The sequence below is a fragment of the Heliangelus exortis genome, chromosome 9 (genome assembly GCF_036169615.1).
Source record: "Heliangelus exortis chromosome 9, bHelExo1.hap1, whole genome shotgun sequence".
Taxonomy (NCBI): domain Eukaryota; kingdom Metazoa; phylum Chordata; class Aves; order Apodiformes; family Trochilidae; genus Heliangelus; species Heliangelus exortis.
Genome location: NC_092430.1, coordinates 15847466 through 15874277, shown reverse-complemented (window position 1 = coordinate 15874277; position 26812 = coordinate 15847466). Strand labels below are relative to the sequence as shown.

Sequence of the window (26812 nt, the reverse complement as noted above, 5' to 3'; positions counted from 1 at the left end):
TCTGAGCACTCAGATTGCAATTAACCTCTGAGGAGACGGAACAACACAGACAGTTATAGGCAAATATAAGTCCAAAATTGCCTAAAAACTGTTGACTGCAGCTTCCAAAACTTGAGGCAGTCTCTTGGCAGTAAAGAGGTCTGGGAGTTTTTTTGCTATCTGTGTAGTCTTTTGTATTTCAACACTAGGCACAAAGAGGGTTTGGTTGGAGATAAGAAATGTATGTGAAGAACATAGTCCTCATCTCCCCTGGCTGCCTTCTCAGGGGAGAAAGTTTATCGAAAAACTGGATTTGTTTTGATTGTTCCACACAGCAACAGCCAGGAACAATGAGGTCTTAATCCAATGGTGTAGCTAATTTTTTTCAAGTCCTTCACAACAGTCCTCTTTAGTAAATTAATGCATATGTCAACTCTTGTCAGGAGCTCTTAGCAATGAACAAATGAGTTGAACACCATAATCTAATAAACAAATAGATAACCCATTTTGATTTTGTTCTGAGTGAGGCAGCATTTCCCTCATTGGGTTGTTTCATGGACATTTTGCTCTGCAATGGAGAGGGATGATATGGGAATGAAGCCCATATTTCCCCTCTGAGGACAGGGTTTGCTCTTCTGAATTAGATGCCCTGACTCCCAGAGTATTTCCAGTTGTTTGTGTTGAGAACAGCAGGCTGTTCTCTGTCATTTTAAAAAAATCATTTGGAACTGCTTTTGCCTCGTTATTGGACCTGAGCAGCTGCAACTGAAAGTGGGAGCTCATGCTACCAATCCCTGCACAGACCAAGTAAGACAGACTGTGTCCTTAAGTCTACAAATAAACACTGGAGAGAAGGCAAAGGAAAGCTTTGCATACACATGGAATGAGGCACAGTGGAGCTAGGTGACATCCCCAAAGTCTTTGAAGAAGTCTGTGACAAGGAATGGTACTTAGAGCTTTTCTGTTAATCTTACAGCTCTCCTTCCTCTTTCTATTTTAGCACAGATTTTAATTAAAGTTTTACAGTGCCGTGGGCTGTTTCTTGCATTGGCTCAACTTCAGTCCTTCTCTAAGCTTTAGGAAAGGACTGATTTATTTTTTTGTAGAGCTGAGTTCTGATACTAGCAGACCTCCTTTCTAAGCAGATATCAGTGTTATGGAGATAATCATTATGTGTAATGTAATCTGAGCGGGAGCGGAATTGGCTCATTCATATTGTCTTTATGAAGCAGATTGTTGAGCAAAATATTGCCTCTATTGCAGAGAGGCTGGTGTGGGAAATCAGCTGGAATGCTTTGCCCCACAGTCCTGTGGAAAAATAAGTTGAAGAGTCAAAATGCAGCCTTGTATCAATGGCTTTGTATTTAATGCTTTATCATAAGCGTTCGATGTAGAGGAAGTTTGATGCATGTGCATGGGGGAAACAACCCAGCACATGGTTATATCTCCTCCTGCAACTGCTGGGGCTGTAGAAACGTAAGTTGTGTTTCACTGGGAAGGATGGCACAGATAGATGTCTATAGGCACAGTCTCATGAAAAAAAAGAGCGTTGTTTTCACAATAAGGGGCATCTGCTGTGGCAAAGCAGCTGAAATTTTGCATAATTTGGGGAACTGAGCCCTTGTTTCCTACACTCATTCTAATTACTGCCTTCCGAGCATTTTAAAGGAGGTCAGTGAGTTCTGATGTGAACCAGACATTGGTGGGATTTTCCCCACTGGTGACCAGAGCTGGAGTACTGTGTATGGAACACTAAAGATAGCATCTGTGTGTGCTGAATCAAGTTGCTCAGTAAAAGCTGCATGGTCTGCAGGGAGGCTGGCATGGTGTGCCAGCCCTGCTCCTTCCTGCGGTCACAAACTTGTAGGCTATGCACGGTGTCCAGCTCCAGTTCCACCAAAGTACCTGGTGATGCCTAATGGTGGTAAAACCCAGTTACCTCTTGAGAGGTGGAAAAAAATGTCTTTTGAGCAGCTACCTCAGCTGACGCAAATGTCAAAGCAGCCTGTGTTGGATCTCCCTGCTGGCTCTCTCCCACATGGCTCCTCTGTCCCATCAGAGTCTCATCTGCTACTTCTGAAAGCTTTAGTACCTTCTTCTGGCTCTGGTATCGCTGGAAGACATCCAGAGCAATTCCAGCAGAGCTATTTTGGATTTGCGTTTGCAGGAGGAATTGTACCTAGAGGTTTTAAGTTAAACACATGTTTTCCCTCTGTATATTTAACCACACAAGTTAATTAACATTTGGAAGTTTCACAGGCTGCTTCTTTCATTATCTCAGCTAGCTGTGGTAAAATGTGATGTGGCAGGAGGGTGGTAGTCTGACTAAAGTTGTACAGGTAGGAAAAATGCTGGGAATTGTTTCCTAGCCCCAGGGCTTTGGGTAGTTGGATAGTAGGATGAGGGTGGAGGTGAGGATGTATAAGCTACCATGGTACATGTTGTCTATTGACTTACCATATAGTAAAGAAAATTACCAGATGATTGTAGGCATGTGTTTGTTGTTTTTTTTTTTTAATTTGAAGAGAATATTTTAAGCAGGACTGCGATTCATAGTCCTGAGCTGTAGGGGACTAATGTTCCTGTTCTCCAGCTGGGAGAAACTAATTCAACATCTTGTGTTGTAAACACTCACTCATTTTAACTGATTACACCTCCAATGTTCCTCAAATCACTAAAATTACTAATTGCTATTCCTTACACATCAGAGAGTGAATCCTGAATAATTAACCCCAAATAAAATTAGATGAATTGGCCCTTTTAATTAGAATCCCTGCTGCTGTTTGTTCTGAGCTTCCTTTTCTTACTGTTAAGAGACTTTTAGAATGATTAAAACTGTTTAAGACTTAAACAGCCAGTGACCTTTTAATACAATATAAATCCATAAAAGCAATATTTCAGCTAGCAGGTGGTGAAGTAAATTTTCAGCGCAACTACCTGACAGACTCAGTATTCCTTTTTTAAATGCTGAGGATTAAATTAGCCAGTGTGGGTTTTCTTTTTTTTTTCCTCCCTCCTGCTTATTAATACAGTAGCTGATTAGCAAAAGTAGTTCAAATGGAAGAATTAGTGATTGGTAAGAGAGTGGTGATTTAACAGTGCTTTGGGTTGGTGGAGCTGCCTTATTAGAGAAATCACAGGCCACTGTGATATATTTAGATAGATTGTGGAGTTGGTGTGTAATCGTGTGATGATTTCCCTGCACTGACATGGTGTTGGTGACCCCTCACAACATGGTTTTGTCCAAGAATTTGCCCATGCACAACTTGATTTTAATCGTGTGCTTTCTTTTTCCAGCAATACATATTAAATGTAGACATTTAAAAAATGTTCTGTTTGGGAAACCTCGTAAGAATCATGTTCACACCTAGGAGTCACCAGGTCATATCTAGCTGAAGTTTTCTATAAAAATCCTGTGCTGTCACTTCTGCAGCATGAAGTGTCCCAGACCACTGAGTAATACTGCAATATTCTGCAGGTTTTTGCAGTGGTTGTAGTGAAATATAGATTCATGCCTGTATTTCAAAAGCCTCCATCAAAAGGATTTTAGCCGAGTGCTAAACAAATTAGGATTTAAGTGTAAATCTTAAGTGTTTCAATGTAGACTGTCTTCAAATTGCAAACATTGGCTTTTTGCAGTAGAAGGTAAGTATCTGACCAGGCAATGGGAAATGCCTGCATCTTGTCAGTGCTTTTCCAAATGGAGTCTGTCTGGATCAGAATGGAAACACATCAGTGAGGTTTGCTCCATCACTGTTCTTATTATGGGCTCTTAGTCAAGCAGGGAAGAGCTGTATTTTTCAGGTGATTCAAACTGATTCTGAACCAGCTTTAGAGTCAGAAATTATCAAGCTAACAATGAGCAAGGATTATTTTCATTTGGAAGGAGAAAAATTAAAATCATCTGGGCATATAATCTTTAGATGTCAGTGAGAGATCCGGGAAGACTGGAAACACAAAACTGGGAAAACCTTGTTTCTTGGCTGATAGATTTCATTAAGTTATTGTTTCAGGGGAAAATGCAATGTTTTGCTCTTTTGCATTTCCAGGGTTTTTTCCCTCAGTCTTTTCTTATTGAGCATGTGAGATGATCTTTGGGTCTAGAAGTTTCAAAGCTGCAAATCTTTGTGACTAAAGAACTGTGTCTGTCACAGGGGGAGGCAGTTATTTTGCTGCAGCTCATTTGTTGACTGGCCAATGTATCTCCCTGGAAATGAAGGCTTGAGACATACGAGCCTGATCTTGCAAAAACATGAAGTGCACTTAAAATTTTAAAGGCTAGACTCTAAATGAGAAAGCTGGTTGGTGCATGAGACAGGATGTTTTTCTCTGCTTGTGTTTGTACCCAAAAGCATCAGGCAGCTAATGGCAATGTAAGAATTTCTATTCAGTCTGTCAGGCTGGTGCTGATGTAAACATTTTTTTAAGCTTTGAACATTTTTTAATTTGTACATTTGTGAAGTGTAATAATCAATCATCTAAATCTTCTTTGAAAAAGTGTAAGAGGGGAGATTTTGGGGAAGTGTGGGGTTAAACTTTGCAAATGCATCTTCATGGTACAGATTTGATGGGAGCCAGAAGCCAGGCTGCGTCTTGGGAGGCATCAGTTCTGCCTATGGCTCTGCTATAGCTTCCCAACCTGGCCATGATGGAATGACCTGATTTCTGTCTAACTACTTGATTGTAAAATATGGAGGAGAGTGTTACTGGGGCTGACAGTATCACCTGTCATGGTTGTGTTGGGTGAGCATGGGCACCAAGAGAAGAGCTCAGAGCTGCGGTTTCACGGCATGTTGCGCCATCGTGTCTGAAATAACTGAGCTGGTGCATGTGTTGCCCTGCACAGCCCCTTTGTGGGTTGACTCACGGTCCTCACAGCTGTAGAAAGAAGAAACAAGTAGCTAGCACAACGAGGTGTGTTTATTTTCTCCTCTAAACATGCGGTAACTGAGATTTCTCAGTTCGAGTGCTGAAGGCAGGGTGCGCCGCGGTGCGAAGAGAGGAGGGATGCGGCTCCCTGCCCACAAACCTGCCTGCCCCAGGCTGCTTCTGTGGGGGGACTGTGGGGTCATTTCACCTTCCTTAAAATACAAGTTGCCTCCTGGAGGTGCCTCGATGTCTCTTCATCAATGGGGCTTGGTGCAGTCACTCTCATAACTTAAGTACCTCCAAATGTTCAGTTGAATGTCAACCAAAATGCCGATTTCAATGCTGAGCCGTAATCAGCACTAATCACTACTAATAAGCCTTTTGTCCTTCATAGCTCTCATTCACAGAAGGGCAGTGGGATTAAATTAGGTTGGGAGGGAGTGAGTGCTCAGGGTGGGACATGTCCTCCACCAACCCATGATAAACTCTGGTAACCTCAGAGGCCCATTTGCCCTGTAGCTGCTGGTGCATCCAAGTGGGCCAGAGGGTGGTCCCTTCCCCAGATGGCTCCTCACAAGCTGTCTGGTGCTGGAGGTGGTCAGAATCGGATGCAATTATATGCTCTGCCTGTGGATGGACTTTCCTGCCTCCTTCCACAGCTTGCCCATTTCTAAGCAAGTGAAATCTAACTGGCTTGCAAAGCTTCTGACATGAGGGAAAGTCCCTGAGATGCGTTGGAGCAGTCTACAGGGAGATGCAGTTTAAATGGAGTGTAAGCTTGCTTTCAGCTTTATTCCTCCTTTACTCTCCAAAATGTAGGCCTGTTTCTTCCACATGTCACCTAAAAGCATTTGCTGCTCCAGACACATATTTTATGGCCTTTGTATGTTTCTTTCTTTGCTGGAGGGAGACTTCTAGCAATGCCAGTAATAATATTAATGCAGTAACATCTTTCCCCCCTGCATCTGAGGGAGTACTCTCCCGTGAGTGCAGTGGGAACAGCATAAGGTCCTATGGCTGTGTGTGTGGGAAAGAGGAAAGTGCAGTGGCAGAATAAATAACTAAAGCTGTGAAGGAGAAAAGTCCATCTGTTCACAGAAGACCAGGAAAAGGCCAAGCATCTCTAAGGTCCCCCAGTTCATCAGGCATCTGCTCTCTGCTTCCCAGTATAAAAGACATTCCCATTTGTGGGGAGAGCAGAGCCAGCAGCTTATCTGACAGAGGACAGAGTCAGCAGAGCCGAGCTGGGATGTGTTAAAGCCAGATGTCTCCTACTGCAATGAAAAGTGTTTTCTTCCAAATCCTAGAAAAGGGCTCTTCTCTGTTTTTGTCCTTTGGTCCTTTTCTGAAAATTATTTTCAATGCTTTTTTCTTTTTGGAGGAAGAGATCCTCCAAAGAGGTAAAATGGTATTTGTATTGTGTTTATTCTTGCAGTCATGGTTTTCTTTTTATGCACAAACCCTGTCTCTTTCCCTGTCTCGTACCCTTCAACACTTTCTTTATCTCGATTTTGCTTAGATGTTGCGAAGAGCTGGAGTACAGCAAGAGTGTCTGACTAATGGGCTGTGCAGGGAGATGAGGCTTTGGTATCAGAGCAGGGACCAACCAGAGCAAGATCATCTGAAATGTATTCTTTGGGAAGTCTGTATCTGCTGGAATTGAATTGGTTTGCAAAATCACGTTTGTTGGTTGGAGAGCCATTGTCAGAGCAAAGGAGAAAAGTTAGCATTCAAACATCCCAACATTTTTTAGAATTAAATACCAACATATTAATTAAAAAATATTTCTTCTTTTCTTTTTACTCTGTATTCTATTTTGTTTGTTTTGAAATAATAGATTGGATTATAAGGCAAAGAGAAGGAAACTTGCAGATGTTACTGGTCCATCTTAAAAAAATCCGTCTTGAACTCTGTAATCCTGAGCCAGTACGTTTCACACAATTTATGTATTGGAGTTGTCTTAAAATTAGTTTTCAGTGTGTTGTTTTCAAGCCTGTGTTCATGAGTCTGTATTCAGGATGATACTTTCTTAGGGATTCATCAGGGGAGTCCTATCCGTTCTCTCTTTTGGGGGAACGGGAAGAAATTACTTTCCTGGGGAAAAAAGATCCATGCAGACCCATCTGCTTCACAGAGCAAATAGCATGAAGGTGCTATGCTGCTGTTGATGCTCAGCTGGTGCTTGTGCCTGGGACAGGCTCAGCTGGGGCTTTGAACCTGGGCATGGGTGGTCCAGAGGACTGGAAGTCCCTGGGACTTGGTTCAGCATCTCTCTGAGCCATTTGTAGTCTGCTCCTTGGTATCTGAGGATGCTGATGAGGGCTTCTAGCCAGGAGTTGGTGTGGAACTACATGAGGATGTGGAGGGTCCATGGGAGCCCATATTTCCTTCCCAAAGGGTTAGCACTCTCCAAAAGCAACATTTCCTAGATATGTGAAATGTCACACTTTTATTTATCTTGAACTTCCCTCCCAGGAAGTTTACACAGGAAAACCAACAGCAAACCGATTCATTTGCATAATCAGACCTTAAGAGAAGAAATAAAAATATATCAAAGTGGTCCAAATAACAGGCAGCTGCCTTCCCAGGGGCCAAATCCAGTGCTAATGGCAAGTGGACTTTTTTCTATCCTTACGAGGTAATTTCAGAACCTCATGTCCCGCTGCCTTGTGCTGCTCTGTCCCTGTTTTCTCCTTGGTGCTTTAACATCCAATGAAGTTCTCGAGGAGGAGTCTCATCTCTATGCTAAGCTGTATAGCTTCACATCCAGGGTGATGCTTTCACATTGGCACTTTTGGAAATTTAAGATGAGCTAGTTGAAGTGTAGGTATTTTGTACACCAGCCCCATCTAAAAAACCTCCTCTTAGTTAAAGGAGGAGTATGTTTCTGAGCTTGCAGATGGCTCATCTTCACGTGGCTTTTGTCACTGAGAATGTATGAAGTCCCTATAGGGTCCCTATAGAGTTCCCTATAGGAAGAGGGACATACAAAGTCTGTGGCTGCCTGCCAGCAACAGGAATGCAGGAGATGGGCTGGTTTCGATTTTGGGCTCCAGTTCCAGCCCTCCATGTGTTCTCTGCAACAGGGAATCCCTGCTTTTAGTCAGTATCTGATGCTGTCTTTACAGTGATCAAGAAGAGCTGGCATAATTTGCCACAGGAGGGATGTGAATTGAATTGGATTCATTGCAAGGCTGGATGTGGGGCTTCTATTCTGCAAGTTTTGTAGTTGTTTGCTGCAAGTTCAAGATGCATACTTCAATATATGGAGCATGATTGTTGGTGCCTTCTGTCTTGGTAGCAAGTCATCTTCTGCTGCAGAGTCTGAGCACCTCTGAGTTATCTGCTGATGTTCCTGAGCTCTCATAGCCACCCTCTGAAGCAGCAAGGGATGCAGCTGAGCATTTAATGGTTAAACACAGTGTGTTACTTTCTGTGCCACAAAACCAATGGCAGAGCTGTCAGTATTGCAGGGTTCATCCTGATCATTCTTCTCACGATGTGGGGAAATGCTGTTGGATCTAAGTTCTCCCATTCTTTCTCCCAGGGGACTTCCTTCCTCCACCCCCACTTCCTGTGGATGACCTCGGGAACATCACATCAACACAAGGTGCCTTCCCCCCTCCACCCCCTCTGGATGATGTTAGTTTCAATGTGCAGGTAAGAAGACAAGAATTTTATTGTTTGTGCAGAACTGATCCAGAAATTGTGGAAGGAATGGATGGTAATAAAATGAGGTGGCAAAGTGCTGTGGTCAGAAATCTTGTGTCAGAAACAACCAAGGCAGCTTTAGCAAGCTGTGTTTCCCAAGTAGAGAATATTTCCATTCAAAACTTGCTGGGCTATTAAAGGATTTTTCCCATCCGGCTTGAATTAGAAGACTTATTGCCTTATGTCCTTGTGATGGTGGATGGGATTGAAACCTTCCCAGAATTAATTGTTTTCTGGAAGAGCCATCTCCTTCCATGGACTGCAGAGAGACTCTAGGGCAGTAATCTGATCCTAAAAGTGCTTTGTTTAGGTGCCTAAAATTAAATGAAACAAATAAGCCCTGGCCCGGGCTCCAGTGATATCACCAAGACCCATTTCACTCTCTTTTTGCTGGCTTGGAGCCTCTAGATTTACCATCTGGATGAAAGTACAACTTCTCAGATGCATCAGGTGATGTCCTGTGTGGATGGCAACATACCTGGACCACCTTTGAAAGGTGTGGACATCTTTGTGCAGAAATTGCCAGCTTGCCTGGAGTGCTTGTACTGTTGAATGAGCTCAGGCAGATTGAGGAGAGATGTGTTCATAGTGCAGGGACAGGCTGTCAGTGGAGACCAGAAGAGTTTGGCTTGTTAGCTGAGCCAAAAGGAAGGCTGAGGAGGGAGTAGAGTTGCAAATTTGGAATATATTTGGGAAATAACTCTTAGAGAAGAGGAACGGTGAGTGTTTCTGCAGGAACAGGAGAGGCTGCACTTGCCAGCAGTACCTTCATGCTGGTGTTTTGGAAGTTTCTAAGCATTAAGGCTGTGAAGTTCTGGAAGAGCCTTCTGGGAGGAGTAGTGAGAGCAAAGTGAGTGTCATCTAGGTGTGAGTTTGATCAGAGTTGTATAACCACATATCCACAGCCAGGGGGCTGCTCTAGATGACCCTGGAAGGATGAGGCAGTCCTGGTCAGACACTAAACAGGATTCAAGAGACCTTAGTTCCTGACTCCACCACAAACACTACAATCCATTTATCTACTCTGTGTCTCTGTAAAAATAAAGCATTTCCCTCCCTCATGATCTTTTCCTATGATCTTTTGCCTGTGGCAAGATGCTCAGATTCTGTCATGAAGTCTCAGCATGTTCCTGCCATGGGTTCAGCATTGTAAGCAGCCTTCTGGAGGGAAGGGGTTAATGAGGATTGCCTTCTCCCTTGCCAGGAAAGGCTGCAGCCGTCAGGGACGTAAGCCAAATGTGAGCATGGCTTTTCCCAGCCTTGGGGGAATGAAGTAATTCCCCAGCAAGTGTTGTTCTGTCTCTTATCTCTCTGGGAAGAGTGGACCCCATGGGAGCAGAGGAGCTTCCAGACTGCCCTAGCAAGTGGCAAAGCAGCTGGTTTCTGGCAAGGGCAGGGTGCTGCCTGTACTGCTGCCTTCACGGGAGCCTGGCAGTGTGAAGAGGTTGAGGTGCTGTGTGGGACAGGCTTTCTTCTTGCCAGGTTTCCTATGGAGGGAGCTTCACTGTGTCTATTGGAAGGAGACTGTGTCTTCAGTTCCTCATCCCTGCCTCCCATAATGGGGCCAAAGATGTGTCTGAGCTTCTGTAACTGGGATGTTCCCCTTGGTAGAACCACCTGACAGGAGAGCTCTTTGCTGCTGAACTCATGAAATTGCCATTTGTCACAGCCTTTCTCTCTGTCTTTGGGAAGATGGGGCCTCAGCACTGGGTTTTGGGAAGGAGCTTGGTTATAGCAATACTCCCTCATGTGGCATCCCTTTCAGAGGAGGGCAAGCCTACCAGTCATAATCTAGCACTCCTGTCTTTCACCACACCAAATTGTACTTTACACAGCAAACACAGGTTCTTGCCTTTAATCTGAATTCTCTTGACACCTTTTTACCCTTCCTTTTCCCTTCCATCCTCTGAAGGAGATCGGGAACAGATGAAAGAGAGGGCTGTCAGGAGTCGGCTGGGTCTCATGTTGCAAGATCAGCTCCTTATCTTGCAGGAGCAGCAAAAGCTGTGCTGAAGCAAGGCCTGAGGAATGAGGGAAAGGGGCAGGTGGTGATGGAGAAAGCTGCTCAATGCCTTTGTGCACTGAGCACAGTCATTGTCACAACTCCAGACAGAGGTTTGTATGCTGAAGGAGCAAAAAGGATGGGGGCTGTGTTTCTCCTGTTGGGAGTCCTTTCTCAGCTTTCAAGGCACGGTTGCCTGAAGGTGGGGTCTAAAGAGCATGTGTTAACTCCAACAAGCTAAATCCAAGCCTGACTCTGCTCTCTGATGCCAGGCTACTTCATTTCCATGTCTCAGTTTCCCCACTGCTAAATTTAAGTGCAAGGGCAGATGACCCCATTCCTGAGCATGGACCAGATCTGAGGTTGCTACCTGAGGTAGTTTGTCCTCTGCAGTCCTGGTATGGGCCCTTCAGATTTACTGCAGAGTTTGAAATTTATCTGCTCCAGCAAATTAGTCCCTTTACAACAGAAATATCTCTCTGAATGGCAGAGTGCTAACAACAGCTTATGAGATATGTGTATTGTGGCTCCTGGTAAAGCTTTTTATACTAGGTGTTAAGTTGGTGAGGACAGCAGAATATATATGTTTACTTTATTATAATTTCATGCATTACTGTTAGCAGATGGCTAAAAGCTGCACAGATTATTACAGTTTAAGTTGTATCTTAAAAGTAGCAGTTAAAATAATAATGCCCAGTTTATCTCTGGATCTCTATTTGGACAGTGGAACTGGCCACTTAGGATCAGATCCAAAAAGGTACTTTAGTATCTGACTTCCCTTGAGGTGCTTATGCTCTGATGGAAATCAGAGAAGGACTGGGCCATGAAATACCTTTGCAATAGATCTGGCATTTTCTTGTAATTTCTCTTTTCCCATCTAGATCAGTAATTTTTGGCTTCATGGTAGGGCTGGGGAAGAAAGGAGAAGGACATTTAAACTCCTTTCTTATTAACTGCTGTGCTTATAAAAGGAAAGGGAATGTTTCTTTTTTTAAAAAGAGCATGCCTGGGCTGGGGGAGAGCTGTGTTGGGAAGTTCCCCTTCAGCTGCAGTCAGTGAGGAAGGCGAGGGCTTGTTCCCAGAATGGTGGTGAGGGTGCGGCCATGGTGTGTTTGACAAATAAGGACATGAGCAAAGAGCCTTTTGCCACATTGGCTTGGGCTCAGTTTAAAAGAGAAATTAAAAAAAAAATCCTGGATGGGAAGAAAAATGAAGTCACTGTTTGTTGAAGGGAAATAGATAGATTGGGGAGGGAGGTGGATTTTTTTTTTTTTTCATTTTTCTTTTTCTTTTTTTTTTTTTTTTTTTTTTTTTTTTTTCATTCTACCCAGGCCAGGGAGAGGACACGTGAAAGACTACTCCTAAGCAACCTCTTGAGCACCCTATTTGCTCAAAGAGAGGGACCCTTGCTCATGGTGCTGGCAATTTCTTCCTTCCTTGCCAGGCAGGGCTGCACAGGGATGAGGACTGTGCAGAGCACTGTGATGAGCCAGTCACTACCCTGCCTCCTGTTCCTGGGAACTCTGGCTCTGGAGCTGTATGTGCTGTGGCTGCATCTTGATAAACTTCTGTGCTGGCTTCACATCTCCACTGGCTTTGAAATGACCATTTGTCCTTAAAGGAGAAGTTCAGCACCCATTGTTTCTCATTGCAGCAGGACCTGGGTGCTGAGAGCAGATGCAATTCTCAACTGTGGACCTGCCAAGGGCCACCTTGGAAAAACATGCATTTTCCCAGTCTCCACTAGTTATCCACAGGGGCTGAAGAGTGGGTCTGATTTTCTTTTGGGACCCTATAGATGCTATCACAACATGGAAAAGAGAGGATTGTATTCAGTCAGGAGATCACGTCTTTCCCAACAACCCTTGGCTCTTATCAGTTCTTTTTATTGACAGAGCACAAAACACTTTACAAAACAAAACAAAACCTGTCTGTCCTTGATAAGGAAGCTGAGGCAGGGAAAGTGCTTTGCCTAGGTCAACCAGGCTGGCCAGCAACAGGCTAAAAATAGGACCCAGATCTCCTGTGTCCTAGAGCAATTCTGTCTCCTACATCGCACCACCTCATTACTGTAAAACTGTGAATTAATGAGTAAATACCATCAGTGTCTGAAAGCAGAATCAATTTGAATATACCAAAAAAGGATATGCAAAAGTAGTTTAGGATAGAGTGGAGAAACAATCAGACTTTGAACAATTGCATGAAGCGTAGATTCAAATTAGATATTAAGAAGACATTATTTACTGCGAGGATGGTGAGACACTGGAACAGGTTGTCCAGGGAAGTTGTGGCTGCCCCATGCCTGGAAGTGTTCAAGGCCAGGTTAGATGGAGCATTGAGTGACCTGGTCTAGTGGATGGTGTCCGTGCCTGTGACAGAAGGGTTGGAACTGGATGATCTTTAAGGTCCCTTCCAACCCAAGCTAGTCTGTGATTCTATGATGAAATATTTAAGACACCAAGTCTTGTTACAACCACCTTTGCATGGAGGAACTGCTGTACTGCATGTGGCAGGAGCTGAGCTCATGTTTAGACTCATGGACCAGGTTGTATCATCCTGATTTCGTACACAGAACTCAAATTCCTGTTGCCAAGGAATTCTGTGAGGAGAAATGCTAAAATGCAGTCTGAAGGCGTACGAGCCTTCCTCTGCAAGGCTGTTCTCTGTTCAGAGGAGCCCCGTCTGGCTGCTCCCTGGCACTCTCGCCTGGGTGAAGGTGGGAACGTGCTGATAGATGTGAGCAGTGAGAGCCTCATTCTTCTTACGGAGGAGGTTGCAGGCATTTTACTGTCTGACTCCCTCCCAGGAGCAGCAGTGGTGGTGCCCCTACATGGGCTGTGATTCACTGGATAAGGAAACAGCCAGAATGGAGGAATTTGGGGAGGTTTTTTTTTTTGGAGGGGGGGTTTTGTGTGTTGTTTGGGGTTTTTTTGTTTGTTTGTTTTGGTTTGGTTTTTTTACATTTTGGGTGCACATATTCACAAAGAGTTTGGGAGGGAAGACAGTGGGTTTTGTCTACAGGGGTGGACTGCCTTAAATAGGCTTCTGCTCAGCGGTGTGGTGGCTGGGCTCTGCCTGGGTGCTGGCCTTTCATTAAAGCGCCTGCCTTTTGATGTTTGAAGAAGCCGAAAAAGGCCAAAGAGAGCAGAACATGTGTTCAGCCTCCCTCTAGTGCTAGATTTTGTTAATCATCAGGATTATTGGCCTGGGCCTAGGTGCTTTCTGGAGAGGAACGTGTGTAACGCAGTGCAGCTTTTGCTGCCGGTGGGGCTGCCTGGCTTCAGGCTGGCAGGAAGAGCTTCCAGTGACTATGTAAATAAAGTCATAGTCTATGTGTATCTCCTGCCATTTGAGATACAGCTTTTGTGGATTTCTAGGACTTCTAACCTGATTTATTAAAATCCATGTGATAAGTAACTGCCTTTTATCTAAATTGAAGCTGTGCCCAACAGTATAAATAAATTACCTGGTAATGTTAACCGTGTTACTCAAACCTTGGCTTTGCAGGAATGCTTTTGATCTGTCTCCCTTCGTTCTGCCCTCCTTGTGTGTTTGAGAAGCAGGAATGTTCTGTGCTCTGAGTTAGACTTGAGCAAATAACATCTATGGTCTTTGTGTGTTTAAATGCTGACTGTGTCTCTATAGCTCGCTATGTTTTTGTTCTGCAGTAGGGGTTTCTAGGCTCTCAGGTCAAGAAAAATCAGTAATAAAAAATGTCGATGAATATCTGTAAAATACACACTTTTTTCTCATATGCATATATACATGCACAATATATGTGTGTATGAGAAACATAATGAATGGAGATATGGAGCAGACCTCCACATTATTGGGGAGCAGCATGCACATTTTGCCCCTGCTGTTTTTTTATCCCTTTTTTGTGAATAGCATGACCAGTAGATCCAGGATCACAAGAGAAAAGGAACACTGAAGTTCTCTTTCAAGCAACTCTTGATGCAACCCATCTTATACGCATATTTGTTTTACAATGCCAAACCACATTCTATTTTAAATCTTTAATGAACCTCTGTTCTCATCTGTGTAACTTTCCAATCCTCACTCTGTTCAGAATAGACAAAGACGGTTATTATAAACCACAAATTTTCCTGAAAGGGTAAACTGGAAAAGTTTTAATTGTAGAACGTAAGCCTGCCATTCATCTCTCTGCCTGACTATTAATATCTTGGCAAAGTTATAATGCAGTGCAGCCCTTATTTGCTAAACCTCTCGGCAAGGACTACAATGGAAGCAAGGATCCAAACAGTTAATTGTGCTCATTATTTCACCATGCTTATTACTGTGTTATTTAATGTATTTATTATGTTATTGTTTAATATAGTAACACAGCACTCAGGATGTGCTAGGACCTGTGCTGGTGCACACTTGTGCCTTCATTGGGAGGAGGGTTGTGACTGAGGAAGGGAGACACTTTCAGAGATGGAGCAGAGTGGCTTTTGATAATCTGCCATACAGACAGTGATGAGGTGAGGGAGAGGAAGAAAGCAACATCCTCATATGATTCATATGCACATGAGGGTATGGGACCATCTAGAAAGTTGTGATAGGAAAGATAAAGGTCAGAGATGTTGGCTGATTGTGAAGTTCAGAGATAAGCTAATACCATCTCAAGTTAAGACACAGGACAGTGTTATGCACATGTGCCAGCTTGGGTCCAAACAGCATAGTTGTAGTCCCTGAGCACTGTGCCTGAGGTTACAAGCCCTGGTGACTACCTCCTGGCTCATTGGAGTACTTCTCTGTGGGACACTGAGATGCTGCTGGTGCTGGAGTTGGATTCCGTGCTGGTACCTGAAGAAAGGTAAATCTGTAACCTGGAATGGAGACATGAATGTGGAAAGCAATAGGGGAGGCATGGAGAACATGCAGAAAAAGCAGATAATTTTATCATGTCAGAGCTATTAATGGCCTGTGACAGACAAAAAGGAAACAAAACCATTATTGAATCCAAGGTAGACTACTTTAAGCAGAGGGAAAATAAAAAGATAATGTATTAGAATTCTCCCATCAAAGCAAGTAAACTGAGTGATGGAAGAGAATGAGAGAACATGATCAGGATTTAAGAAATTTAAATTATTCTCATTGCTGAGTGCTCTTCAAATATTCTGTTAGATTAGACAGTCCTGGGAAAGTTCTCATGCAAGATCAGTTGCTCCTGTGTCAAATTCTGGGTAGTCTGTGTTGCATTAGGGAACTGAAATGCAGCGGTGAGGCTAAGACAGGCTGTCAGTAACAAGGGATCTTAAAAATTGCAGCAGACAAATTATTACACCTTTTCTATGATGCTGGCTGGAATTGGAAGATGTGGTTTACAAAGTCAAAGTCTTTCCATGCAATTTGGGCATAGTGGTAAGCTGGAATGTGACAGAGCAGACAGAGTCAGATTCCCACCTTCGTTTTGATGTTTTAAAAGAAATGAGCTTTGGTAAAACAAGATGAAAGGAAATACAGATATAGGATGGGAAAATCCAGTTGTCTGTCTAAATTCCATTTTACTAAAGAAATTAACTGTTTTGCTGGAAGGTTCAGATTAGTTTGGGGTTGAATGAATTCCCTCACAGAGCAGCACGTCTCCTGCCTGCTCAGAAGAGAGGAGAAAGCATGGGAAAATCCTGCTCTAACACTGCTTTTTCTGCTGGTTATCACAGTTTTCAAGACTGTCATTTCAACTGGAGAAGAGACCTGGAAAGTCAGAAATGTGGTCTCAAGTATAAACCCTGTCTCATCTGTCAAAGTGCACAGTCTGCTTTCACTAGCATTACTTTAATTTTTTTAAACAAAAAACAGACCCAACCAACTTGGGTAATGGTGAAAAAGTTAATTATATCTGAAGTGTTTGAATTTCTCCCCCTACTTTTCCCTCCCATTTTAAGCTGATGTCATGTTCATTTTAAAATTGAGTAGTTTAAGGAGTAAAAAAAACTTCATCCTTTTTTTAAGTGAGAGCATCTCGTATCCAAGAATGGAAGTGGCCCAAATGCAGGTTCCTGCCTTTCCTTTCTTAATTCCATTGCTGGTGAAAAAAATTCTCACCTGCCATGATTTTGTTGTCTTCAAATAGCATGTGGCATAGTGACTGAGCAAGCTGAAAGGTGATGGAAATACCAAGGAGAAATATTGTTGTAGCCAGAGGAATTTGTTCTTGGACAGAAAGGCAGATGTGATTTTTAATGTCTTCTGCCTGTAAACTCAGTCTTTGCAGGGCCGTTCCCTACAATTGTTTTCTTTGGTTTTATTTTGCTGATGAAAATGTATTGATGAGCTTGATTCACAAAGAAGAGATAAGGAAAGGGATCCAGAAAACATCATACAATGTTATTAGGGTTTTAGGTTTGGTGCTGTGAGAGGTAAAATTGAATTGTTTGGGAAAGCTGTAGCAACTTCAAGTGCTGCTCAAGCCAGCAAGTGCTGTACAGACTCCTCTCATTCAGCAGTCCCAAGCTACAGCTCTTTCCCTCTCCATCTCCTTATTTCAGCCTCTCTCTTTTGCCATGGAAACAGCCTTGTGTCTTGTCATGTCCCTGGTCTAGCCTTCCTCTCCAGCTGTTGCTCTATTCTGGCCTCATTATCCTCTTCCTCTCCCTCTGGCAGGTTTCCCTAGATCTGTCATGCAGTACCACTCTATGTTTCCAAGAGATGCCCCTGCTGAGCTCTGTGCAGACATTTGGGTGTCAGCAGTTCCCAGGGGTGTTGCCAGGGCTGGTGGCAGGGAGCAGCATTCAGTCAGTGCTAAGCTCAGGTGGGACTCTTAAAGACTTTTAGGCAAGGAGTATGCTTTTTGTGCAGAAGTAAGCCCTGGTTGGCTTCTGTTGCTGTGTTGGTCCCAAGCAGAAATACAGTTGAAAGATTTTTCCTGAGGCCTGATGTGTACTGGGGACATCACGTTTTCTGATGGATGAATTCTTACTGAAAAACAACAAATTACATGGATTTATCTGAATATGGACAGTACCAAAATAAACCTTGGAGCTCATCTGGGAGGGATCTGCCTACTGGAAATTACCTTTGCAAGGTTTTTCCACTGTCTCTGGGCAGCTCAGATTATCTGTTGTTAAGCTTTCTGTGGAGTTCAGATCTTTTTTCTCCATCTGACATTCCCACTTAAGAAATATGGGAGGTGAAGGTGAGAAGGTAAGGTGTCCAAACAAGGAGATTGTTGTCAAAAAAGAAAAAAACTATGGTCATCCAGCCAAATCAAATACCAGACACCCATCTGGAAGCTTTGAAGGGAAGGTAAAATAGGGCCTAATGGTTTGAAAAATGAAACTGCAGACTTCTTGAAGACCTTCCTCCGTGAATCAGAGCTGCAGGGTCTGCCCAGCTGAGCCTTGCCTGCCCTGTGGATTACAGCCATCAACCACCCCAAAACTGTGCTGACTGAGGCAGAGTCCAGGTTTTCCTCTTCCCAGTTCTATGAGACATATACTAGATTTTTAACATGACTCATTTCTGCAGAAGCCAAACCCAAGCCATTGACTTTCCTGTAGTTTTATACATTCATTTTGCTGACATTTTACCAGGCTCACAGGGAGATTCTTGAATCCTTGCAAACATTTTTGGCGTGTGCCCATTCATATTTCAGCAAAACAAGCAAACAAATTCAGAAGTATGTTATATGTTTAGCTTCTGCACTTGGAGCTTATTCAGGCTGTGAAAACTGACTGGCCAAGTTTTTAATTTTCCTGGGTTTTTTTGTTTTTTTTTTTTTTTGATTGTTACTTCCTAATAGCTTCACAGCCCATGGATGGGGTCAGGAATGCTTTCTCAGGTTCAGAGAAGCTTGACTGGGCTTAAACTTCATTAAAGTTGATAGAACTTAGGCACACGTGTAAAATTAAGCATATGCTTATGTTTTATACAGCCTTTTTGCAGGTGACACGAGCAGCTGCATATGAGTTTCCAGCATGTGATTAAATTCCAAAAGGAGTTTTTAAAAACAGTTTTAGTCAACCTTAATTTTCTGAAATTGTTAGCTTTAAAAAAAAACCTATCTTTTTTGATTAAAATTGCCTGAGACAAATCCCTTTTTAAAAGCTCTTCATTTAACTGTCACAATATACACTCTTGTGTGGGATAGAGTTTGTTCATGTAAATTTAATTTCCAGTTAAAGTGGTACAAACACAAAGTGATTTCAATAGATCTTTATGAATGTGGCAGTGCTGTTGCTTTCTCACCTCTCTTGCTGTGGGGGCCAGGAAGAGCCATTAAATTCTCAGCTGTGCCCTTCTGTATATCATAGATCATAAAGCTTCATCCAGTCACCCAGGGAGACTAAAGGCACCCAGCCTTGATCTGTGGACATCAAGAGATGGAGAAATTTGGAAAGTTTGTTCTGGTGTTTAATTACCTGCAGCATTGCAAGTCAATATCTCAGTTGTTAATAAATAGAATTTCCCTGTATTCAGCTTCCCTGCTGTTGATTCTTGATGGTTGTTTTTGTTGGTTTTTTGGGTTTTCTTCTATTTTGCTAGATTGGACAATCTGGTGGTGTTGGGCATTTTTGTCCTGTGAAGCTGTTTAGGTACTGCTATTGAGCTACTCAGTCTCCTTCATAAGCGAAACCAAGTGAGCTCTCTACATTTCTCTTTGACCTCTCTCTGCTTTTCTGGGATATCTCGCAAGTTTTTAAAACACTGTCTTCCAAACTGGACATGGCATTTTAGCACCAGGCTCACCAGAAAGGACTAAAATCACCTTCAGCTCTCTGCTTTCCTTTCTCCAAGATGGTGCAGCACTGGGTAGGAGCTGGTGTTTGGTGTTTTCCCCCATGGAACATAAATCCTGATTCAGTTGGCTGGATGTGACAGATTACCTTGTGTGTTGGCGTGTGTAATTCATGGCTTGTCAGGCATCTCCTGTGCCAGTGGAGGCATCCTCCTCTTCCCTCTTTTCTTACACCAGAAAAAGAAAGAGGAAGTTCGCAACTTGGCCAGGATGTGGAGGTGAAAGGAGTCTGCTCTTGGATATCACCGTGTAATGTTCATGCTGTATGAGTCAGTGGGAAGGTCTTCCTTTATTGGAGCAGATACTTTATGAGCTTTATTTGGTTTCTACATTGATTAAACTTCGCAAATGTATTGAGGTAATTGGTTACTCTTTGGTTATGGTTCCCCTTGGAGAGAGATAATGACATATCCAATATATCCCCTTAGTTCCCAGTTTTTCTGCAAGCAGCAATACTCTGTGGGGAACATCAGCTCCACTTGATGGCTAATTAAACATTAATTTGTGATGATATTGGAGCAGATTTTAAGTTGGCGGGGAAGGGGGCAAAAAAGGGGAAACTTTTAACAGTCACCATAATTATCAATAATGAGTCTTAATGTGATTGCATTGATTAAAAGAAACAGGATATATTCCCTGCTGCTTTAAAGTAAGTTAAAGTCAGTGAAAGTCATGCTGGGTCAAAAGGACTTCATGACCAGCTGTTCTTGCCCTGTAGACAGAGAGGTAATGTTGTCCCTCAGAGGGTGTAAAGAAAAAAATGGATATATTCCACCTTATATTGTATATTCTGCTGATGATCAGGAACGTTTCACTAATTCAATTTAATTCCCAAGGACAAGTGATTGTAACTCCAGCCAGAGAATATTAAATTGCCTTAATGGAAAAATAAACTGGTTTTATTCTCCTTCCTTACTCCCCATCTTCCCCATTCAGTTTTGAAATAACTTTATGTTCCTTCTTAGTTTATTAATACACTTCTCATCTTGCTGCTGATTTTGCATCTGGTAGCACTTAACACAGACAAGACTCCCAGTGCTTTTGATCAGACATGTTAAGCAAACTCTCAGGACTGTCAGGTCTGCTGCTCAGGCAGATGTTGGCTGATGAGACTCCTCCTCTCTCTTCATGCCCTATTCCTTATGAAATCTGTCTTGTTGCTTTCACATGACTGAGAATCATGGTGCTTCTTCCCAATGTACCAGCTGGCTCCACATTAAGAAGATCCTCTGGTTGACTGAATGTCATTTGTAGCTGTTTTGGGTTTTTTCCTTAGAACTACAGTTTTGAAAGCTCCTTTTAGCAAACCTTAAAAATTTCAGAACTTCCCCCCATGAGCAAAATACAGTGGTCAAAAAGCTGAAAAAACTGAGTGCAGGTTTGAATGCCTGAGGTAAAGGTATCAGTCTGGTGCATGGAGCAGGGGGATGGGTAATGCCATCCTGGAGCAAAGCTGATGGGAACTCGAGGAACAGACAGCACAAGACCTCTGTGTTGGCATCTCTATCTTTGGGGTATCTACAAGCTCACACCTGGACTCCAAGTGAGGCCTTGTTGAGTGCTTTGACCTCTTTGCTGCATCCTCTTTTCTCCTGTTGTGCAGTGGTCAGTTAGTAACTTGCAGAAACTGACATGTATCCACCAGCAGAAGTGATACCTGTCTAAGGTCAGCTGGCAGATAGAAGAACAAGTGGAGGCTTCATATATATATGTATAAAGAGACAAATCAGATCAACAGCAATCAGCAGTTAGTAAAAGGGGAGGCAAAGAACATTTTCCATCTATTAGGTATCTTGTTGGAGTTTTCTTCCATGTGTTTCTCCAGCTGCTTTTGAATAGCAGGGAATAGGGGAACTCTTAGCAACCACAGCATTTTGCAGCAGAAGTAGCTCTGAAGCTTAGCAGCATATTGTGTTATGAAACACGTACCCCCTTTTCTTTGATTTGAAACCTCCACTTTCATGCTTTCTTCTGTTACCTGCTTTCTCAGTTTTTTTTGGGTTGGGTTTTTTTTAAATATTTGTCCATGTTTTTTTTTTTTATTTGTCCTTTTTATAAGCCTTTTCCTACACCACACAGTCTATAAATTGGTTAAGGTTTCACAAGAAATCCTAGCAATGATTAGCAAATAAGTTTTCTTCAGCTGCTTTTCAAGTTACTCCAGATGTGGGCCCATGCAGTTCTTCACAACACCTTGTTGCTTCAGAGGTAAGATCAATTAATTCCAGGCTACCAAGAGCTATCTGCATTTTGCATTGCTGGAGACATTGCATGCTGTAGGTCTGGGACTGAGCTGAGCCTGGACCTCATGAGTTCAGCTGCCTTTACCCTGCTGTGTCTCTTGCTGCTTCACAGCTGGTGGTGTGAACTTTGTCAAGGGCAGGCATTTGGCACATTTATTGGCCATTTTTGAGGCAATAAGGTAGGCTGGGGTTCAGCGAATGATTGTTTCTAAATTGCATTTCAGTCCCATTCCAGGTAGGCTCACCTGCCTCCTTACAGGCAGATGTGACAGAAGTTGTAAAAATGTTGCTCAGGTAAATGACAGGAGCTTCCAAGAGGGACCAAACAACACCTTTGAGCAGTCCACTTCAAACATTTGAAGTGTTTTCCTTTGGTTCAGCTAATATCCAGCAACACAAACTAGGTAAAACTATGGAAGGCTTAAAAAAAAAAAAAGAGAGGAAAAAATAAATCAAAACATAACTTCCCTTTAGCTTTTATCCTTGATGTCATCAAAAGACTAAAAAGGATATTTCAGGCCTGACTTCAGCCTGATGGAACAGCAGGGAAGTTCTTTTCTATTAGATCTTTGGTACAATCATGTCTGGTGAAATCACTGCGGTTACATCTGCTGAAATCTTCCATCATTTCAGATTTGTTTCAAAGGACTCAATCTTTCTGTTTTTAAAGGGCATTACTAGTTTTCTGGCCCCTCCATTGTGCCTGGAATGGAGATTGGGCACCAATCAAGCATCTTAGACCCCCCCTTGCCTTGAATGCTGCAGTCAGCTCTTGTCTCCGTGTGCATGGTTGGTGGAGCTGCCTCTTGGGACTGGGGAATCTGAAATAAAATGTTCACACATGTCTTCAGGAGAGAATAGACACAGCAGCTCATCTTTAGGGTGATAGATGATAGATGCCCTTGAGGATGCATCTTTTTGCCACTGCATTGTCTTTTTGCACTTTAGATGGCTTTTGTGGCCTTGGAAAGAAGACTGGGAAATTCTACAGAGGGAGAGGTGGGGTAGTAAGGGTTTGTGTCTGAAAATGATCTTGCCTCTTGCAGTGGTATTGTTGGATAAAGTGGAAAAACAGAAATAAAAAGAGGAAAATTAAACACCAACCCTAGCCTGAAGTATATCAAGACTGAATCACTTCTTTTTTTCTCCCTTGTTAACAAATCTTGTATGTGTAGTGGATACCATCAAAATCAAACATCTTTCCCTCCTCTCTGCTGCCTGCCCCAGCTAAAATAGGAAATAAGAGCCCCATCCTTCTTGCTCTGTCTAAGCCCAGTGCCTGAGGTCATGGCATAGAAAGACATGCTAACTCCTTGTTTGGAGAGCTCTTCCATTTGCTCTTCCTACCACCTCAGTGCCTGCCTGAGGATTTCAACAGCCTACAGAGTGTGGCAGGCAGGTGCTGGGGGTGCAGCCGGGTGGAAGCAGGCAGTGATTGCTCAATTTATCAGCTCTGCCACCTCATCTCTGGGTCAGTCACATTTATTGGAAAAAAAAGACAATAAAATCTTGCAGGCAAAAGTCCTTATTTACTATCTACCTGCTCACAACCCCTCAATTGCTTGAATTTCTCCCTTTCGTCCACCTCTTGTTGCTGACTGCCTTTGCTGTAAAGGGCTTTTCTGCTCCCTGCTTTTCCCCATTCTTGTATGTGTAAAGGCAAACAGTGTTGACCTGTCAAAGCCCAAAGAGACCTCCCTGAGCACCTCAGGCTCCCAATAAAACCAGTGTACCAGTAAAAGAGGCCACTGGGGCCCTCCAGGCAATTTGTTTTGAGTCATTAGCTATGACCTTTCTTAATATCTTAATATCTATGGTGCTCATCTCCATTCTTCCAGTTGTGAGTTATAAGGTCATCAGTGACTTGTGATAGGATGGCATACAGAGTGAGCTGATGCTATGAGGAAGAAGGCTGTGTGTCCAGCTGTAGCTCTGCTGTCTTGGACGTGTCTGTACATAAAGTGCATTTCCCAATAACAACAGCTCGTGTTCCTGGGGCACAGCTCAGGCCACTGATGAGCTGGCAACAATGCTTGTGACACGCACTCAGCTCACTCACTTCAAGGAAGACTCACACAAGGCAAAGATGGATGGGAAGAAGGTGGACGTTGATGCTGGAAAATTACACTGTGGTGAGCCCTGAAAGTGTTTGGGAGTTTGCCTTGTTTTGGAATAAAATGTAACTTGGAACTCTGGAGTCAATTCTAACCCACTGGCCATGTAAGTCAGCAGGTTGCTACTGCAAAGCCATCTTCTGTTTTTCCCTGCAACACCACTGGGCAGCAGGATGATCTCCTGTAGAGGCACAGAAGCCAACCTGTGGCTTCCACATCCACAATGCATCTCACATCCCAGGGGCTAACGACTGTCCCAGGCTGCAGCACTGAGTGGCAGCAAAGAAGGCATGGAGAGAAGGGAAAACAGAATAAAAGAGAGACAGCTGGGCCTGGGTAGGGAAAGGAATTTGGAGCAGAAGCTAGGAAGAACATCTGGGAGCCAGATTCTTCTCTTCTTCATTTCAAGGAGATGGCTTGGACAAACAAGAATCATTCTTGTTTTTCTGCTGTAACCTGCAAAAATTTGGTCAGAGTAGCTGACCTAGGTTGCAGGGAAAGGTGCCATGTAGAGAAACAGTTGTGCTTTACATGTCTTCTAACTTGATGAATAGTCTTATGGCCTTTTTAACATAGTGGGGCCCTCTGTCACCCTCTTTACTGTCTGTTCTCTAATGTATATCCCTTGGGGTAGTTCAGAAGGACCTGTGGCACTGACTGGTGCTTGTTGGTAGGATTAACAAAATTAAAGCTGGTTTTCATTGGGACAGAGTGAGTTGGTGGGGCTCAGGAGTAGATTACTGTCACAGCTGCTTTGAGCTGAACACCAGAAATTCAGGGGTGGAAAAACAGGCCAAGCAGTGAAGCTCTGTGCTGTTTTTTCTCTCTTTTGCCTCACTGCAGGGACTGAGCTAGGGGATTGGAGTGTAGGCGTTGTAGAAGTTCACGTGAGTGGCATGAGTAATTTGTTGGACTGGGTTGGCTTTTTGTTGAACTCACGCTGGCCAGGCCAAAGATAGCATCCTTTTTCTTTTTAAATCCACTTTTCCATATTCTGCTGGCTGAAAGAATGGGAGGGCACACAAGTGACATGTCTGCAACAACATCATAAATCCAGACAGAAATAGAATGATCAGTTCTTTCTGGTTCCAGTGTTTGTATCTGCGTGGTCATGGGCTTAACCAGTCTGGGTTTCTCAGAGCAGAGCCATATCAATGCAAGCCTGTTGTGCCTTGGGATCTGGTGCTTGGGTTTTGTTCTACAGCAATATCATAAAAGTTTTATAGCAACATCATTACGAAGAGCATGAGAACAGAAATAACTTAACCCTCTCTTGCTAAAGTTAGTGTTGCAAAGTCTTCTGTTTCCACACTCAACAGATCCCCTGGCTGAAACTGGAGAGCTGCGGGGAGAAAAATTTGTGGAGATGGGTAAGAGAGGACAAGCAGAAACCTGTGTTTGTGAGGATTACCATTTCTTAAACGTACTTGAAGTCTTGTTCTGTCTCAGTGGGCCCTACACACATCAGTAGCGTTATTCGTTGGCACTGTTATACTGCATTGTGCTCCAGCAGCTGTAGACTTGGGCTCTTAATCTATGTTGATTATGTTTTAATTGAATAAATAAATCTTTTACAGAGCCTGGAATCAATAGAGATGTTTCCATGCTATTTTATTTTATTTTATTTTGTTAGGTTTCCTAAGGACATTTAACTTTTACAACCTTACAACTAACTCGTTCTGCAGCATTTGCTAGTCAGCTATTGCATAAGTGTTCTGGGGAATGAGACCCTGGGAATAATATGGCCCAGAAATGCTAAGAAGCAGAAATGAAATTCGCTGATCTTCTCATCTGCCACTGTCCCTTCTCTCCAGGGTCAGGGTACCAAATAGGCTGTGTGTGGGCCCTGGTTTTATTTCTGGATCTGCCATTGACTTGATTTATGACTTCAAATGTTGGGGCCTTGGGTGCCCTTTACATCTCTGCACCCACCCCACTCCCCACCCCCCTTTCCTGAATGACTTTTGGCTGGTTAGCTTAAAAATTCTCTGCAGTGGAGCAATCACAGTTTTCATGTCTGGGAAGCCTGTGACTGCTCTGTAGTTGCTGTAGGCCAAGAACTGGAAGATGCAGAAAAGCCAAACAAGAGCCATGAAGTGCAGTAATAGTGAAAGGAAATTGAATGTCTGCAGATCTAAAAATCCAGGTGCCTACAGCTAGCCAGGAGTAACGACCTGGGGGTAATTCCTGTAAAAAGTATTTATTTTTTGAACAATGGTTTGGATGGAAACTTTGACTGTCTCTATAATAAAAATAGGCAAGAAGAATTGAGTTAGTACATAGTCTCTAACCTGACTCTCAGCCTTTTAAATGATGTGTTCTTACATAAAGTCCTTTGGAGCTTCCATTTTCTTGTTAGTCAGGCCAAATTTATTGTAATCCAATAAGATTTAATAATCATTAGGAACTAATGAATGCCTTAGCATGTATAAACTTGGCAGATCAGAGTCTGCCTGCTTTGCATAGTCTGGCTCTCTCTGACCAGCTTGCCATTTATGTGTCAGATTGATGACTGGGGAGTTCTGTATAACAGGTAATGATCGAGTGCTCCTGAAATGAAATTTAAATAAGAACTATCTGGAGCAGACAGAGTGGTAAAGGGAAAGGCAAATTTTTGGCTTGGAAAATTGAAGTAACTCCATGAGAGTGCAGACAAATAGAGCTGGATTGTCTATGGGGAGGTGCTGGTATGGTCTGAACCAGTTCTGCAGTTGAAACTGAGTTGTTAGGTAACTCTTTACTCTTCTTATTATTTCAGTAGTCAAGCTGAGAGTTAGCTTTTCTGCACTGAGCTCTGTAATTGCATGTATGTGGGAATACTCAGTCTGGGGAATTTGCAGATAAGTCAGACGTGGGAGGACAAAAGAAAAATATTGACTGTGTCTCAGGTTGAGAAAAGATTTTTAAAGTGTAATATTTCACTTGACTCAAGAACTTGGTTTTGCACATGCCCTGAATGTGGCTAAGTTGGTAAAGCTCCTGGCACTTTGACCACACCTACAGAGGATCCTTAGCTGGTTTTCTTGAACTTCTCATTCTTGTCAGAGCCTTATTTCCAAAGCACTGAAAATGTTGAGGAGGAAGACATTTCCAAGCTTGTAGCTGCCTTTGTGCAGTGCCAGGAGGTACAGCTGTCTGATTGGGATGCAAA

The 26812-nt window shown here is 43.0% G+C and overlaps 1 protein-coding gene across 6 annotated transcripts in view; it reads left to right on the top strand.

Annotated features, from left to right (window-relative positions):
• Nucleotides 1-26812, top strand: part of LPP (LIM domain containing preferred translocation partner in lipoma) — a 333750-nt gene that overhangs the window by 143291 nt on the left and 163647 nt on the right. For all 6 annotated transcript variants that reach the window (XM_071752337.1, XM_071752336.1, XM_071752335.1 and 3 more), the window contains one exon: nt 8396-8508. In XM_071752337.1, coding sequence (XP_071608438.1) covers nt 8396-8508 — 113 coding nt within the window. The remainder of the gene's footprint in view (nt 1-8395; nt 8509-26812) is intronic.